At 43.4% G+C, this 17004-nt stretch overlaps 1 protein-coding gene across 1 annotated transcript in view; it reads left to right on the top strand.

Annotated features, from left to right (window-relative positions):
* The first annotated feature begins 8833 nt into the window (after positions 1-8833).
* The window catches only part of MYO5A (myosin VA), a 175390-nt gene continuing 167219 nt past the window's right edge, over positions 8834-17004 (top strand). Inside the window, exon 1 of the mRNA XM_014517056.2 lies at positions 8834-8892. Within this exon, the coding sequence (XP_014372542.1) occupies positions 8857-8892 (36 nt within the window). The 5' untranslated portion in view covers positions 8834-8856. The remainder of the gene's footprint in view (positions 8893-17004) is intronic.

Raw genomic sequence — 17004 nt, 5'->3', positions numbered from 1 at the left:
ATGTGTATTGCCCAGCTGGGTGGCGCACAGGTTTTGATAAATCCTGGTGTGTGAGTAGCCACCTATGAAATTCAAGGCATGATACAAATGAGTCACAAAGTTATAATTAAATATGAAATAACTTTCTGGCTCAGTTACTGTATTATCACACCTTAAATTGACTAGCACATGCATCTGGGTTACTGTTTAAGGTGAGGTTAACCTATTATTGCATCTTAAATGTAACATATGTCAGGGGCCTCAGTACTGTGAGGTTATCATAGAAATTAAATATATACTGTTGTTAAATTAAGCAGTAACATGTGGGAGCCTTTGATACTATATTTGCTAATCTTGCCCTTATGTTGTTTCAAAAATTAATTGCAAACAGATGAGGGAATATGTTAGCTACTTAGGGCAACTGCTTTACTATTAAAATAATGGTGCTTAAGCATTATGGGTATATGACTGATCAGAATTTTACATAGTGTTCCTGAAACTGTTGCTGAAGTGAAGGCACTTAATATAGCATTACCTACTATATAGCAGTGTATGATTATAGTAAAGGAAGTGCTTTTGCATATATTATTTTCTTTTTTGCTATTGGACACCGCATCCATGGTCTAGGAAACTGAAAAAATATATCAGATTTCTGTTAGCAGTTAACATCTGTGATATGTCACCAACACTTTGCTATTCTTATTAGCAGAAAAATTGAAGCCTTAAGGAGTGCAGGTATACTAAACCAAGACCTCTATGGTTAGAGCTGTTCATTTGAGTACTGAGTTCCTTCTCAATAGGAAATGAGATCATCATGGGCAGGGCTTTTTGTGGTCTTGAGGTAGCAATCTCTCTGTGAAAGCCTCTTCCACAAATAGGCTTTGAGAGGATGTATTATGCAAGACAAATGAAAAACAGTAACATCTCTGGAAGCTTTGTTTCAGTAGCTCTCTATTCGGTAGGAAATATGGTTGCTTAAGGTATAAGTTTGCATGTGTGTACATATGTGTGCGGGCTGGGAGCGCCCCGAGCCCTTTTTCGCGCTGCACGTGGGCTGTGGCCAGCAGCCCGGGCACGCGGGGGGCGGAGAGGGAAGGCCTTCGAGCTGGAATTAGGCGCGGACGCGTATCGGTAGTTTAAAAGATTGTTTACTTACACCGAGATGGCAATGGTGTAGGCCGGAAAGCTTGATTAAATTGTAGTTACAGACAGACACAACACAGACAGTCTCGTGGAGGTTGCTAGGCTCCACGGTGCAGAGCTCCGGATGCTCTGGGTGAACAGGCCACCAATGTAGAAATCGTAAATACGTCTTATATTAGTCGCGCTCGAAGACGGGAAGAGGTGGGCAGTGGATCAGGCCGCCACGCTCCTCTGGATCTCACACAGGGTTTCTATTACCCTGCCGTGTACCCAGAGTCCCCACAAGATGGATGTGGAGTCCTCTTCGGCTTGGGCGGAAACTGCTCAAGCCTTTTATACGGCTAACAGGCCAATCGCTAGCCGCCACGTGTGAATAATTTAGCACTAGCCAATCACGGGGAACAAATTTGCATACCGGTGGCAGGAACTCTTTTGCACCGTGCATTCCTCTTGCAACTTGAGCAATGCACTCTGCAAAAGAAGCTGCAGAAAAGGCAGGAAACTGGTCCCTGCACCGGAGTTTCCTCTTGCTACAGGAAACTCCCGTGCAATGCTCTGCAACTTGACGGGGATAATTTTGATGCCGAAGCGCACACACACAATCATGCCTTTTGGGTCATGACAATATGCACATACATATACGCATTTTAATGCATTCATTGTACAGTTGTAACATTTTTCCTGTTAAAAGATGTACATTGAACTCCCTGAACTGCTTATATCCAAGGAGCAGTTCAGAATAATTTACAGTGGAGTCACATCTTATGCAGGGATTAGGTTCTAAAGTCGGCGCGTAAGGCGAAAATTGCGTATAGTCAAAATTACCCTTGAAAATCCCTTAAATTGCCCATATTGGGGCGTCGTCAAGGCTTGATGTCAATCCAGGAGATGATGGGCCAGGCTTGGGTGACGGAGAGCAAGTCATAGATGAAGTGGTTGGCTCTGGTTCAGCTCGAGAAGTTGATTGCGTAGGCTTATCTGTTGCTGGTTGTTTTTTCTTGAAAAACATGGTGATCGGCAACTGTCACTGTTGTCTCCTGAGCTGCTCAAACATTTCTTGGTACGGTCTCAAATCGTCCGTAATACTATGTGTGATTTTGAGACTTTGTTCCATGGAGGGATTGTATTCAGAAATTAAATCATTCAAGTGTTTCGCTGCTTGGAACACTTCAGCAAATTTATGAAGATTCCAACTTGCTGGCTTTTCCTGTTCGTCGTTGTCATCTTCATCTTCTGTAGACAGTTTTATCAGTTCCTCTAACTCTTTGTTAGTCAGTGTTTCTCTATGGCCCTCAATTAATTGAGCACCAGATGAAGTAGTTGGCTTGCGTTTAGGGGCCATGTTGTACGAAAAATAAGCATCTTTAAACACTAGAATCACACTCAGCGCAGCGAGATGCTCACACTATGAGAGGAGGGAACTCGAGTGGGATGGCAGGCAGAATCGCCTGCACTGTTTAAATTGTTATTTTTCTCTCTCTTCTTTTTTTGCCGAGCGCGTATAGTTGAGTTCGCGTAAGTTAAATGCGCGTATGATGCGACTCCACTGTATTTAAAAGCATGGTATTCTAATATGTGTTGATCAGATCCCTTGGTATTTCATCAGCTTTGTGTTAATACAGTTGGCTTCTACAAAAAGTCAATTGTGGTTATATGGTAAGTAGATGGTTAGAGTTTTCCTTATACGGGGAAAGTGTGTGCAACTGACAGTTACTTTCTGTAAATGGCTACCCCTTACTGCTGTTAGATTTAAAAAAAAATGCAATGTTAGCTTCTGTAGTGGATTTAGAGATGCCAGTCATTTAATACAGTTTTACGGTTAGTGACAGAATTTAGGTTTTATAAAGTTAGAGTGATCCCACAAGAGGCATGCAACTAATATTAATAGAACAGTTTTTTTTATCCTTGATTCTGTTCTTTTCTTCAGAAGTCTTGGAACCTAACAGGATTCTGAGCATCAATACAGGCCAGTGATTTTCAGCCAGGGTGCCATGGCTGATATAGACAGTCCACACTGAAGCAACATCTGGTTATTGATATGCCCTGGATGGTACAGCTGTGATGTCAGGAAATGTATGTTTGTTACACCAGTAAATGTTTCTGGTTTTTGTTCGCTTCCCGTGTTTTTGCTCCCCTACCTCCTCCATCCCATCTTTGACCCTAAGGCTAAGAACAAACTGTCAAAAAGCCCAAGGCTGAACTGATTCAATCTTTGCAGGTTAGTTTAAGCTGTATAGATTAAACTGATAAGCAAGTGAATAGACATTCACTTTTGATTCTGGAAATGCAGTCGCATGCCTGCATTGGCCCAGGCCCACCCATCCTGTGGGGAGGGGAGATGGAAATCACCCTAGGATGCTGGGGGACTAAGAGTTAATTTGAATTTGGATGAGTAGGTAGATGTAATGGCTGGCTTTCAGAAAATTCACTGTGAAGCTTGAAAACTGCTGGAAAGTAGGAACTCTTAATTAGAGTTAGTGGTTTGTTTTGTCCATGTGAGCTTGGCAGGAACAGATTCTGGACTTAAGTCGTTCTTTACCCTTTTTTTGGCAGGGGGTGGCAGGGAATTGCATGTTTGACAAAAATGTTAGAGGTTACTTGTCTTGCACATTTTATGGAACAGTGTTTACAATGGATGGTTTCCCCCTTGCCTCATGGTAATAAGTGCTATCTCTATTATTGTTTGTAGAAGTGAGTTATGGCCAGTTTAAGTGTCTGAGCATTACAGCTGTTCCTACTGTTTTTTCCAGAAGCAGAGTCCAGAAATGAGCACAAAAGAGGAGAATAGTGTCCCTTATTCCTTTACCTGTGCTGATGCTATGAAAATGAGATTTAAAACAGTAGTTGCAATTTTCTGCTTTAATAGTGAAAGGTTTTTAAATGTTTGCATTGCAGAATAAAGAGTATTTGGTTAAAATAATTGGATCCGTGATTCTTGGAGCATTTTTTCCCCATAAAAACTTTACCTTGGGATGTTTGGCAAAGATCCTGCAAAGACTTATACACAGTTAACTTTATTCACTGTAAAAATTCCACTGACCTCAAAGTATGAAGTTAAGAACATCTGTAAAACTTTAAAAGCACAGGGTTTTAACTTGTATTTTATTCAGTTTATGGGAGATATTTATTGTACTCTGATATTCCAGCGTAATTTGCATGGCAAACCAATAGAAGTGTCTCCTTGATGAGTCCTTCAAGTGATTGGCACATATGTGTCTATCCTTTTGATAAGATGGGTTTGATTGTTTAAAAGCATTTAATATTTAATAGCAAAACTGATTTCTTTTTTTAGGTGTGGCATCCAATTTCCACATACCCCACTATGTCAAAGACACAGTTACTGGGCTCAAGCTTTTAAGATTACACACCACTCCCTGAATTTCAAGCTGGTGCAAGCAGCAGCCCAGTGTGAAATACACTATGAATCAGCACTTTGTAATACAGCTGATCTGAATGGCTCCATAATTTGCAAGCACAACAGTACCCACAGATTTTGTGCTGAAGATTGCACCCTCACAACCTGGGTTTTCTCCAGACTAGTTTGCCTTAGAAAGTAGTTCATCGTGATGTGCTCTCATTTGACTCTACCGTGTGTTAGTTTTGTTTTCTTCCTTACTGTGTCTGTGTAAGAATTTGTAAAAATGAAAGGATTATTGCTGACCTGAAGCACAGTTATGGCCCAGTAGTCAATGAGTAGAGGACAGGACATTTGTAATGTAATTCTACCAGATGTCTGTGACACAGATGTGAAGCCATACTGTCATTAGACCTTTTTGTCAATATGTATTGGCTCCTATTGGATGCATTGTAGCAACATGAGTTTCTGTGTTTTGGGTGAGGGTTAATTTGGCAAATTTCTTGAGATGGGTCTTGTGAGCATTTTGCCAGGCCTGCGGGTAGGCCCTAAAGGGCAACAAGAGGTCAGCTAGGTGGGAGTACAGGTTACCAGGGCATCAGGTCAGAGTCTGGGTCAGTGGAGCAGAAAATGCAGGACCAGGTCCCAGAAGAGCCAAGAGGGAGATTCAAGGTATATAGTTTGGAAGGAGAGATCAGAAACCAGGAGAATCGGAGAGCTGGTACCAAGTTCCACCTCAGTGAATGTGAGGCTTGTTGGAACAGACTGAAACTGTTGTCAAGGTTTAAAAGGGCTGAATGGCACTCTCAGCAGCCAATCCAGTTACAGCAAACTGGGGCAGTCGCATTAACTTGGGATCACGGTCAGGTGTGGAAGCTCAAGAGCTCGGCCAGGCTGAGCCTGTTTGACCAGAGCCCTTGAAAGGGGAGCCTGGTTAGCTGGAGGTCCAGGAATCTGTAGGTTACTTAGGTTGCATACACACATGCAGATAACCTGGGAGATTCCTCCCAGGTTTGTTCTTGTGGTAGAAAAACTAGGGTTACCATATTTCCAGGATCAAAAAAGGATTCCTGTGGCAGGGAGGATGCTGGGAGCGGGGTGGAGGGGAGGAAGAGGGGGAGAGGCAGGGGGCCAGCGATATGCCTGTGGCCTGCCTCTGCCCCTAACTCCTAAGCTCCTGCATTGCTGGTGCCCCTCAATCCTGACCTGCAGAACCTTGCCCCACAGCCCTGCTGGTGCCCCTCACTGCCAACCCAGAGCCCTCTTTCCCCCCCCCCACCCCCCAACCCAGCTGCTCACACATGCACACACTCTTACTTGCTGGGGCCCACGTGTAGAGCATGTGACCCCTGACAGCCAATCACCTTGCTTGCTTCTCCCAGCCCCAAGCAGTCCCAAGCTGCTTGTGCCCAGGAAAGCAGAGGGAGAGCAAAAACCCGGACATTTGCGCTCATTTTAAAAACCTGCTCAGACATGAGGACAGGGGGTCAACAAAGAGGACATGTCCAGGAAAACCTGGAAGTATGGTAACCCTAAGAAAAATGTATGCAGAGCCATGTGTGCAGACATTTGAATGCTGAGGCCCTGAAGAGTGGTGAGCTTGCAGTGCTGACACTGTAGCCAAAGTAGGGGAGCGGGGGAGAGGCTGTGCACACATCTCAGGATGTTCTGCCTAGTCTGCCTAGCAATAGGGCAGTCCTGCTTGGTTAACCCAGACTGCCCGTGGCCAGCCTGTGGTGTCAGCATGTACAAACATTGACTCGCCTAGGAGAAACTTTCCTAGAAGTGATTTAACCCTGGTTATTCCCCTTATTTTTCTCCTGGAGCTGCCATTTTTACTCTGGGAGAAAAAGCCTGAACAGCTATACACTCATGGTTTCTCCTAGGAAAGGAGCAACTCTCCCAGGAGAAGCCGAATGTCTGTATTAGGCTTTATTTGACACTCTGTGATGCCCCAATTTTCTATATTAGCTAAAAACTAACCAGGGAAAGAATGACTATTCAGGGAAATCTCTATGGTAATAGTAGTGAAGTCTAGGTGTTTAAGGCTGGGGCTACAACTCCTTCAAGTGTATTAGGGGAAAAAGACAAAGATAACATGAGGCAAATTTTGATCTTACTGTGGATGTTGGTTGCAATAAAAATTAATAATGCTTTCTTGAGCTAATATAATTCTCAAAGGCTCTTAAGATAATATTTCCTGCCCAGGGCAGGGGGTTGGACTCGATGACCTACTGAGGTCCCTTCCAACCCTAACGTCTATCCATCTATAAGCCTAAAAAACCTATTATCAACGGGAAGACAACTTGATGAGCTGACCAAGGAAGTGTTATCTCATATGAGGAGGTGAATAGTGAAGGCTCCTATTGTGTTCTGTTGCACTGCAAGTGTGAGAACATTACTTTATCTTTGTTTCTATTTCTCTTGTCTATACAATGCGTGTAGTAATAGGTAACTCCAAGAAATAGTTTGAGGCCTAATTAATGCCTCTATATTCCTTTGAGTTCTGTAGAGGCAAAATATTGTAGAAGCATGTTTCAAAACAGTAGCAATTGCTATTTATTAAAATTGTATCTTCAGCAACCTACAGTCACAAGTATCAGAAATACTACAGCATAAAAGGCAAAAGTGCAGAAATGGGGAAGCTCAGGTTTTGCTAATCAGAAGGATGCATTGGCAACTTGAAAAGAGTTGAAGACGGCACTGGATTTGCTTCTAATTTATTGTGGGGTGCGCCCAATGCACACTATGGGTACCTGTACACATGCCTAATGCCTGCTTTGATGCATACTAACTAGCACGCATTGGAGTAGACTCAGTCAAGTCTGCCGGAGTGTGCCAAGTAGCACGCTCCAGGAGCCTCAGCATTATGTGTATTCTGCAGCATTCTGTGCCTTTATGCTTCTAAATGGTGGCAGAGGCGCTTTATAAAGCTCATATAAGGAGAGTTAGTTAAAGCCCCCCCACTGCCATTTTGATGCTCAAGACACTGTGGGCTTTTTAATTAGAGTGGCTCCTGAGAGCTGCTCTAATTAAATCTCCCTCACCCTAGAGCATATGTTAAGACGCCCTCCAAGTTGTAGGTCCCTTTATGCTAGAATCAGCAGCCTTTCCAAGTGGTACTGTAGAAATTGCCAGGCTTGTATAGGCCATGCCCAGTTTATGGATACAAAAGAGGGGACAGGTGCTGATCAGGAAAGGGCTAAGAATCCAAGTGTAATTGTAGTAGTGTAGTCCAGATTATTGCCTTCACATCTGTTGGTAAAAGTATTTTTAATGAGTACCTTTAATGAATACGCTACCTTACTTCTCTTATGTTGTTTTTGAAGTCCTTCATTGTCAGTTGGCAGACAAGGTTCTTTGGGTAGATGTGATTTTTTTTTTTATTAGATCAACTAAACAGTTGGAAAAATTGTTCTTTACAAGCTTTTGGATACAAACACGCTTCTTCGGCCACAGGGAGAAGAGTTTGTTGTTGCTTTGTGTTGTCAGTTGGTTGTTACGCATCTGCGTGTATGGCTATCTCTAGGCCTGTCACGTTAATTCATATGAAACTAAAACTGTTACAAATAATCAACAGGATAATTGATTTACTAAATTATCTTAGCTCTTAAGAAACAGAGGAGATGGATGGGCATAAACAATCTGTACAGCTGAGGCCCTTCCAAGCTATTTGTTCTCTCGACCTGATTATGAACGTGATTGCAAAATTTAAGTTCATAGATGCAATGGAATTGCTATCAAGCAAGGCTTTCAAGCTTTGCTTTAGCCTTCTGTAGAATAGGGAGAAAAAACAGAACTCTGTATAACTTGTCATATAAACATCCTCAAGTGTTCTAAATAGTTACATGAAAACTGCATGCTTGTGACAGTTTTAAACAAGGAAGAACTTGGATGTCTCTATTTGAGAGGTTTGCATGTGGTCTTATTGCAAGTGAATAGGACAAAAGATTTATTGCTGGCAGAATCACTTAGTAATGGGTTTGAATTTTTCCATTTGATTATCACAAGACAGTGCCATGCTGTCATTATTTTTGATGATTTAGAGGAAAACACACTCACTCTCTTTGTGCATCTAGAGAACTAAACTAAAATACTGAGTTACTTTAACAATAAGGGAATTCAGTAGTCCACCATGGCTTGTGACACATTATCCTCTGCAGATTTCATGGGTTATTCACATGAATCTTGAAAAGCAGACAACCTCAGTTGTTTTTGCTGAAGAGGTCAGAGATAGAAGTGTGGGTTGCTATATGTGTTACTGTAGACTGAGTACAAACAAAATGGAAATATCCATGCAAGCTAAATCCATTTTACCTGACAATGAAACTCCAACTGTCTCTGAAGATGCTGGAAATCTGCACCATCAGAAGTACTGGATGATGATAGATGGCTTAGACTATATGTATGTCAAAGTAAGTAGAGCAGTTAAACTTATTTTATATGCTTATGTTAAATACAGTTGAAACCTTTTTCAGTTGATTGCATACAGTATCTGTTTTTTGTCAGAGTGTATTTACCAAGGCTGAATGCACACTTATTTTTGACTTCTGGTTCAGAGGTTTACAAAACTCTTACTGTTTGAAACATTCCAAACATGATTTTGTTTATTAGGGCAGACTCTTATTTGTTTACTTTACTTTAAAATACATTTTCCAAACAATGATTTGCATGTGTTGTTGAAATTGAATGTTAATGTGATTTTTTTTTTTTTTTTTTTTTAATCACTATTAAGTATTGTAAGATTCATATTGCTGCAGTCCTATTTCTTGGTAGACAAAATATTAACTTTTTCTAATAGCTGAATAGACATTTTTGAGGGAATATAATATTATTTAACAGTATTAAAATTAGGGCTGTCAATTAATCGTGATTAACGTATTAATTGTTCACATTAATTTTTCAACACTTTAATTGCGCACATGGTTTTGGAGCTTACCACTGCCCTGTGGGGCAGCGCAGAGGACCACATGGCAGCCTGGGTGTGAGCTCTGGGTGGCTGCAGGGGGGGTGGTGGGGCACACAGATGCAGACATGCAGCCTGCAGGTGGCTAGGAGTGCATCCCAGCAGCCAGCGGCATGTGGAGCAGTGCGCAGCAGGCAAGTCTGTGAAGGTGAAAGGGTGGGGTGGGGGTGGGCAGATCGAGGTCCCCACAGTGAGGGAGGGAGTAGGTCAGAGGCAGGGCTGGGGTGAATGGGGCCCCAGGACTGGGGTGGGTCATGGGACGGAGCCACGGGCAGTTCCTCCAAGGGTGCAGGGCACCCTGGGGGAGACATGGGGGGCACATGCCCCTCTCCCCCCCCAGATCTGTGCTCAGGGTGGAGGCAGGCTGCCACTACGGGCTGGGCTTTGTATCCTGCTGTCTTTGCCCTTGGAGCTACGTGCTAGCTATGCCATGTCCCCTGCCCACCTGGTGGTGGGAGGCACAACATGGCATTGTGCAGTTCCTGGGGCAAAGGCAGCAGGGCACAGAGCCCATCGTGCAGCAGACAGCCCGCCTCTGCCCCGCACACAAATCTGAGGGGCACATGCCCCCCATGTCTCTCTCAGAGATGCTCACAGCAATGTGAGTGCCCCCCGCCATGCGCCTGGATGAGTCCCTGCCTTCGTCCCATGACCTGTTCTGACTCTGGGGCCCTATTCACCCTAGCCTCTGACCCACTCCCTCACAGTGGGGGCCTCAATCTGTCCTCCACAACACTTACCTGCTGGGTGCTATCTATGTCTGTCTGCCCCTCACTCTCACACTGCTGCCCCTCACTCCTATCCCACAACACTCCACATCCTGCCAAGGTATCTGGGAACCCCCCTCCCTGTGCTCCAAACTCAACACACCCCCACAGCCCCCAACACCTTCACAAATTCCCCCCACACCCACCTGGAGCCATATAAAGTACCTGCATAATTTTGTGTAACTTTGAGTTTTTCTGCACATAATTTTGTGTTTTTACCTATGCAATTAAAATTGCGATTAATTGCAACTAATCACAATCCATTTTTTTAATCATGTTACAACCCTAATTGAAATATAAATAGTGTGGAAAGACATCTGAACGTATGCGGAAGACTTGGTTCTAATGTAGGTACCTCCAGTGTAGGGTGCAGCTCTGAGGATCACTGCCATTCTGTCACTAATTTGTAACATCCTCCAAGGTCTTGTAGGCTAGTATCTGGCTCCAGTGGATCTGACGTAAACCTAGAAAAACTCTAGTCACTGACACTGAAATTTGGCTACTCAGAGTTCTGTCAGCTAGTACAGCAGGCTTCTGGGTACAGCAACAGTGGATGTAAGTAAATACATTTTATTCCTTGGGGCCTTAGCAAGGCATTGATCACTGGAGATTAAAGGAAACATTTCAAATGAAACAAAGGCATGTGCAGGAAAAAGTCATCTAGCAAATAGGTGGGGAGCTTGGCTTTCAAAGAAGTTTCTTCAGAGTTTACCAGGGAGGTACTTTTATATGGTTACCTGGCATTTCTCAGGGTGCATGACTGGGCCTTCAGCCCCAGCCCTGCTTTATTGCTCCATTCTGTACATGTTGGAAGGAGAGCTATAGGAAATTTAACTCTGCTTACTGTTACTCAAGTGTGGTTTTTGCACTCTTTCACTGGGTTTACATACAGTTGCATCCTATGAACGTGGAATCTTCATATTTTGGAAACAAATGGTGGGACAGAATATGTACCCTTAATAAAGAGAGAAACTATGCATACTTTATTGGTGATGGGATACTGTGATACTATACCATTTAAGTGCTCCTAGGGTGGATGCGAACATAATGGTAAAACTATGCCTTATATCAATATAATAAAACCAGCTTCCCATGAATGGAATGAGCAAAACAAGCCATACCAGTAAATGTGCAGTTTTGAAGTGTAATTGCATCTGTGCTAAGGGCTTCTAATGTCATAGCCATCTGGTTACAGGTAACATCTCTTCACACCCTTGACTGATATCACAGTGCCTTATATTTACATATTAGTGAAAATGGATCAATGGATTAAAAATAAACCAAGTAAGAATTGACAGCTTGGGGTAAACAGGATCAATATGTGAAAGAACTAGTGCTGGGGGGGGGGATATTGGGAAGGAGCCTCAGTATTCTCAAGCCTAAAACCAAGATATAGAATAGAGACATTGTCCTCCGTTCCATGTGATAAGTTAAATTCTGGCAATTTATCAAGGGTGTGTTTGCATAGAAAGTGCACTGCTAGCAAGGATTATATGAAAATCTGTGGAGCCTATACTTATATCACTATGTCGTAGTGTTTATGCCAGCTTATTCCCAAATGACTAATTGTTCTGAACAAAGCTATGCAAGTAATGCACTTCTGATTTGTTAATCAAACCAAATTATTACTACTATTATTTTTAAACCAACTTTGAGGGGAAACAAAGATTGAAAATAATTATTTCAGGTTGAACAAAACATTTCACTTGCTAAGCATTACTTTGGGAAAATGTCATTTCTAAAAGCAAATCAAATCTTTAGTTTTCAAAATGTCAAAACAAAATGTTACCACTTTAGGGGGATTCTTTCTTTTTTTTTTTTTTCCAAATCAACCAGTTTACCAACATTGGCACAAATTTTCAGAATGTTTCAGTCTATCCATATCTCCTAGTTGAGGTAATTGGGCTTTGTTCTGTGGTACCTGGTTACACATTTTATTTATTTTTAAGGATTCCCTATCGTTTCCATGGGCCCGATTGCTCAGTACAACAACAGGCTTTGAAGTAATGTAATAGTCAGGATTTGCTACTCTGTCTCCTTACATTAAACTTTGGTACTGTATGTCTTTGAATCCAAGATGGGTTTTTTTTTCCCTATTCACCATGAGTTTTTAAAAAAAAACCTCATGGCCTCATGTTGGATTTGAGTGCCAGGCTGGGGCAGGGCCAGAGCTTGAGCCATAGCCATCACTGCTGCCTGACCAGGACTAGAGTTAGTGTGTGTTCTGGGCCCTAGATGGGAACAGGAGCCACCACATATGATAACTTGTGGTGAGGTGTGGGGGGAACAGGGCTGCAGGCACCAGGAGGGACAAGGGGCAGGGGCCAGGTCGCCAGCCTTACCCCATCACTGCTTTCCCTGCCACTTGTGCTCCTCGTGCTGCTTTACCTGCCATAGTGGTGGTGGGATGAATTTAAGACAACCTTCCAAAAATCAGATTCTACCTGGAAAATTATAACATTTACTTAACATTTATAAATTTCCATGTATAGAATCTAATTATTGTGAGGTTGTCCTAAATTTAAAGTCATTTTGGATTTGGTTAAAGATGCTAAGCTGTGGTTCATAACACCATACAAATAGTTTTGTATTTTAATACAGATACTCCTTTAAAGAGTTATTTCTAAATTAGGACTGATTCAGAATTGAGGGGAACTCTTAGGATTTGCTCCCAAGTTTATAAAAAGACATTTAGGAAAATGCAATCCACTAGTATCTTGATTTTTCTGACTGTAAGGATATCGTGTTGTGAAAACTTAATTCCTGTAGCTTTGTAGCTTTTTTTTATTTAAGTCTAACAAGCATTCAACAGCTTTCTATACTTCAAATGCTTTACAGACATTAGTGAATTTAGCTTTATAACACCACAGTAAAATAGGTAATCAGTTATTGCTCCAAGACCACTTGCTTCCCTTAACTGCTTCTGTGTCTCAGTTCTACTACTATAGCACAGCGTGGTCCAGTGCACATGTCCGATCAATACAACCCTTTATTGTCTCCTCCTGCCTTAGTGAATGTTAGAAAAGCTGAGTAATCTCGTCACAGCATTACAGTTGGCTCTGTGCTAAAGCAGTAACACAGATACAAAAGAAGATGCTTCCTTTTTCTGTAACTATGAACCAAGGATGAACAGACAGCTGCATTTGCCACTGACTAGTTTCTTTCTCCCAAATGGAAGGATCTGTTAGCAGAATCTCAGGCAGCCACTGTTTGTTACTTGAGTCTGTTCAGTTATCCCATCAGCTTCTCTGATGGGAGCTTAAAAGCTTTTGGAAAAATATATTTTAAAAGTCTACTTAATATCTGAAATCAATAACTGAATTGGAGAAGATGGGAAATTTCCATTTTAATTTTAAAGCAAAATATATGAAAAACAGCTAGCTTCTTTCACAATGATCTGAGATGGAGATTCTGTGCTTCACAGGAAGATTTAATGATGCCACTAACAACTGAAGTAGAGCAGAAAAGTGTTGGGCTGAAATGTTTCAGATAGTATATTTCAGTATTAACTTGAAGCTCTCAACTCGAGGCTTGGCAGAGAGAGAGAAATCTGAAGACCCACTCCTTTCTTACTTGCCAAGATCTGAATTAAGAGCTTCAAGTCTAACTGTGCAAGAGTTGATTTTGACATAAATGTAAGCAGTTTGAATCTTTGGTATTAGTAACAGATGCTTGACTGGTAACAGTAGAGACTGAAATTCTCTGAATAGCAACCCAGTGGGCATGCCTACACATTGCTGTATGGTGATATTGCTACAGCACCATGCTTTAATACTTCCTTTTGCAAGTAGTAAAGCATGGCGCTGTATGGGTGGTTACTGCGCCATGCATGTGGCACATAGGTAGATTTTGCCACCATGTGTGGTGCTATGGTGACGTAACTGGCGATCACATGTAGACACAAGTGATCCTTATATCACCATAGCGCTCAGTACGACAACGTAGTGTGTTACTATGTTGCCATAGGGCAATGTGTAGACATGCCCAGTGGGTACAGCCAGTTGGGAGGCCATGCTGATTTCCTCATGTTGCTCTGCCATATGGCTTCAAGAGAGCACTTCTAAGGGTAAGGCAGGTAGTTCAGCCTCATGCCTATTTATTCCTTGTTCCCTTGGCCCAACCTCATGTCCATCCATTTCTTGCCTTTAGTGTTCCCTCTCAGTACCAGTTGCAGTATTTTTTTACAATGAGGAAATTAGAGTCCGTTTCTCAAGCAACAAAACACACACACTTCACTTTTTGGGTACCATAATTATCAGATATTAAACTCTTTTGGTCACTGTTGTCCTGACTGGATTTGAACTGGTCCCTTAGGATGGCTATTTATCTTTTTTTAACAATTCTATTTAAACTGCTAGTGATTTGTGGTCTGTTAAAACACTCTCTTTTTAAAAAAAAATTATTAATTTCAATTTATTAGCGCTAACTTTTTTGGATCTCAGATTACCAAAAGTTAACAAAAATGCTAACCTTGAAGCACCGGAATTTTTTTGTACAACTGTAAAGTGTTTTGTAACCACACAGTGAAAAATCAGTACTGTATGAAACTCTCTCATTTTTTCTATTACTTCTCCATTCAGTGTAGCACACTTAGCTTAATACGTAGAACATGGCTGTTCTTTCTTTCTTTCTTTTTTTTTTTTTTTACTCACCTTTACATCTTCCGTGTCTCTCAGCAATTGCCACTATTTTGTAGCTCCTCTAACCAGTCTTTCAGGTAATGTAAGTTTTGGTTTTACTCTAAGGCTAAGTCCAGACAGTCAAAAAGCCCGAGGCTGAATCGATTCAGTCTTTGCAGGTTGGTCTAAACTGCACAGATTAAATTGAAACAAGTGAACAGACATTTACCTTTGATTCAGGAAATGCAGGCACATGCCTGCAGTGGCTCAGGCCAGAAGCTGGGGGGGCACTAGAGCACAGCTCTGACATGTAGCCAGCTGTGTTCACTTTCTCTTTCTGCTGCCCCCAAGGTCTCTGGGATTTGCAGAAAATCATAGCACCAGGACTCTGCAGGATTGCTCATCACTTCCTCTTCCAAGTGCCTCTGGGATTTGTAGTACATAGTTGCAGCCAGCAGTAAGTTTGAGTGGGGTAAGGGGTGTTTAATCCCCCTGGCCCCAGCCCCTAGCAAGGGTTTGCCTGGGGGAAGGTAGTTTTTTCCCCCCCCCGCCAGCCCTGCTCTCTGGAGCAGACAGCGCAGTCTAGTCCAGAGCTCCAAAGCATACTAGGATGCTGGGGGACTGGGATTTAACTTGAACCAGGAAGGGGCCAGGGACAAAAGTTTCATAAACTGGTTTGACCCAAATTGGGTAAGTCTGATACTACATTTGACTGGGATCACAGATGGCCCAGCATGCTGGTAAGTTTCTTTTGACTGCATGAACTTGAGGGAGGCAGATCGAGACCCCCACAGTGCAGGAGGGAGTGGAGTAGGGGCAGGGGCAAATCAATCACCCCTGCCCTGCTCCCTGCTGCACTGTGGGGATTGCCCCATGGCCCAGCCCAGCCGGGGCCCCATTTATCGGGAAACAGGCCCCCAGCTTGGCCGAGTTGCAGGGCAATGGGAGCCCAGCGGCTCGTCCAAGGGCATGGGCAGGTGGTTTCTGCCACTGCACGCACCATGGGGGAGCTGGGGAAGGGGGCACATTCCTCTCCCCTGAGCTCCCCTGTTCTGTGCCCCTGGACAAGCTGCTGGGCTCTGAATACCCCACAACTGGCCCAGCCAGGGCCCCGTTCACGGTGAATGGGGCCCCTGCTGGGTCGTGGGACAATTGGAGCCCAGCAGCTCCTCCAGAGCCATGGTGCGGAGTAACCAAAGTTGGGGGGTGGGGAGCCAGCCGTGGTGCTCAGTCTTTTCATGGGGCAAGGGAAGGCTGCAGCTGCGCTCTGCCTGCTCCCCACCTCCACGCCTCACTGCAGCCTTTGAAAGCGGCGCCATGTTCCCTGCTGCCTGGTCCACTCAGCAGCAGGACACGTGGTGCTGTGCCACTTTCAAAGACTGCAATGAGGTGCGGAGGCAAGGAGCAGGCAGAGCGCAACTGTAATCCGCTCTTGCCCCATGCAAAGATCAGCTGCCCGGCACCACAGCTCTGGAGCAGCCACTGGACTCTTCCTGGGACAGGGTGGGCATGGGTGTCCCAGGGGCTCCATCCCCTCTGGCCTGGTTGGCCCTGCTCAAGGCTGGGTCAGTGTGGAGAGGCAGCCAGGGAGAGTGGGGGCTTTGGGGCGGTGGACGCCAGCACTGGGCAATGACCCCTGGTGTGGGGGAAGGAGTGGCCGCATGGGTGCAGTGGGCCCCAGTCCCAGCCTCACTCCCTCCGCCCCTTCCCCTGCAGATTTTGGTGTGGAACGCGCACATACGCACACGCACTCAGCCCCTGCAGATTTTTTCTCTCCCTCTGCTTATGCCTATGACAGACTTGTATGGTTATTCTTATTCTCCATTACAGTATTTTAAACCAAACTTTAATTGTTTGTAACTGTTTATTACGGTCGATATGGTTCGTAACACTTTTATTATTTGGTTCAGCATTGAAACTATATTTGATAAGTTTCCTTTTTCCTCCCCAGTTGTTGACTAATGTTTCTGCATTTGTTCAGAAAATTCCTTGTATGAATCCGAAGGTTACCAACTGACTTTAGTTTTTGATCTAACTCTAATTAGCATCCTTCATAAGAAACCTTTTTGACCCATAAACCTTTCTTTCCAAGTCTAGTAGCTAGAGTTATTCTAAACACAAAACTTTCCTAAATACAAATCTCATGATGCCTAATTTACATTACACTAAACTTAT

The sequence above is a fragment of the Alligator sinensis genome, unplaced genomic scaffold, assembly GCF_000455745.1.
Source record: "Alligator sinensis unplaced genomic scaffold, ASM45574v1 scaffold250_1, whole genome shotgun sequence".
Taxonomy (NCBI): domain Eukaryota; kingdom Metazoa; phylum Chordata; order Crocodylia; family Alligatoridae; genus Alligator; species Alligator sinensis.
This window is presented reverse-complemented; position numbering and strand designations above follow the sequence as displayed.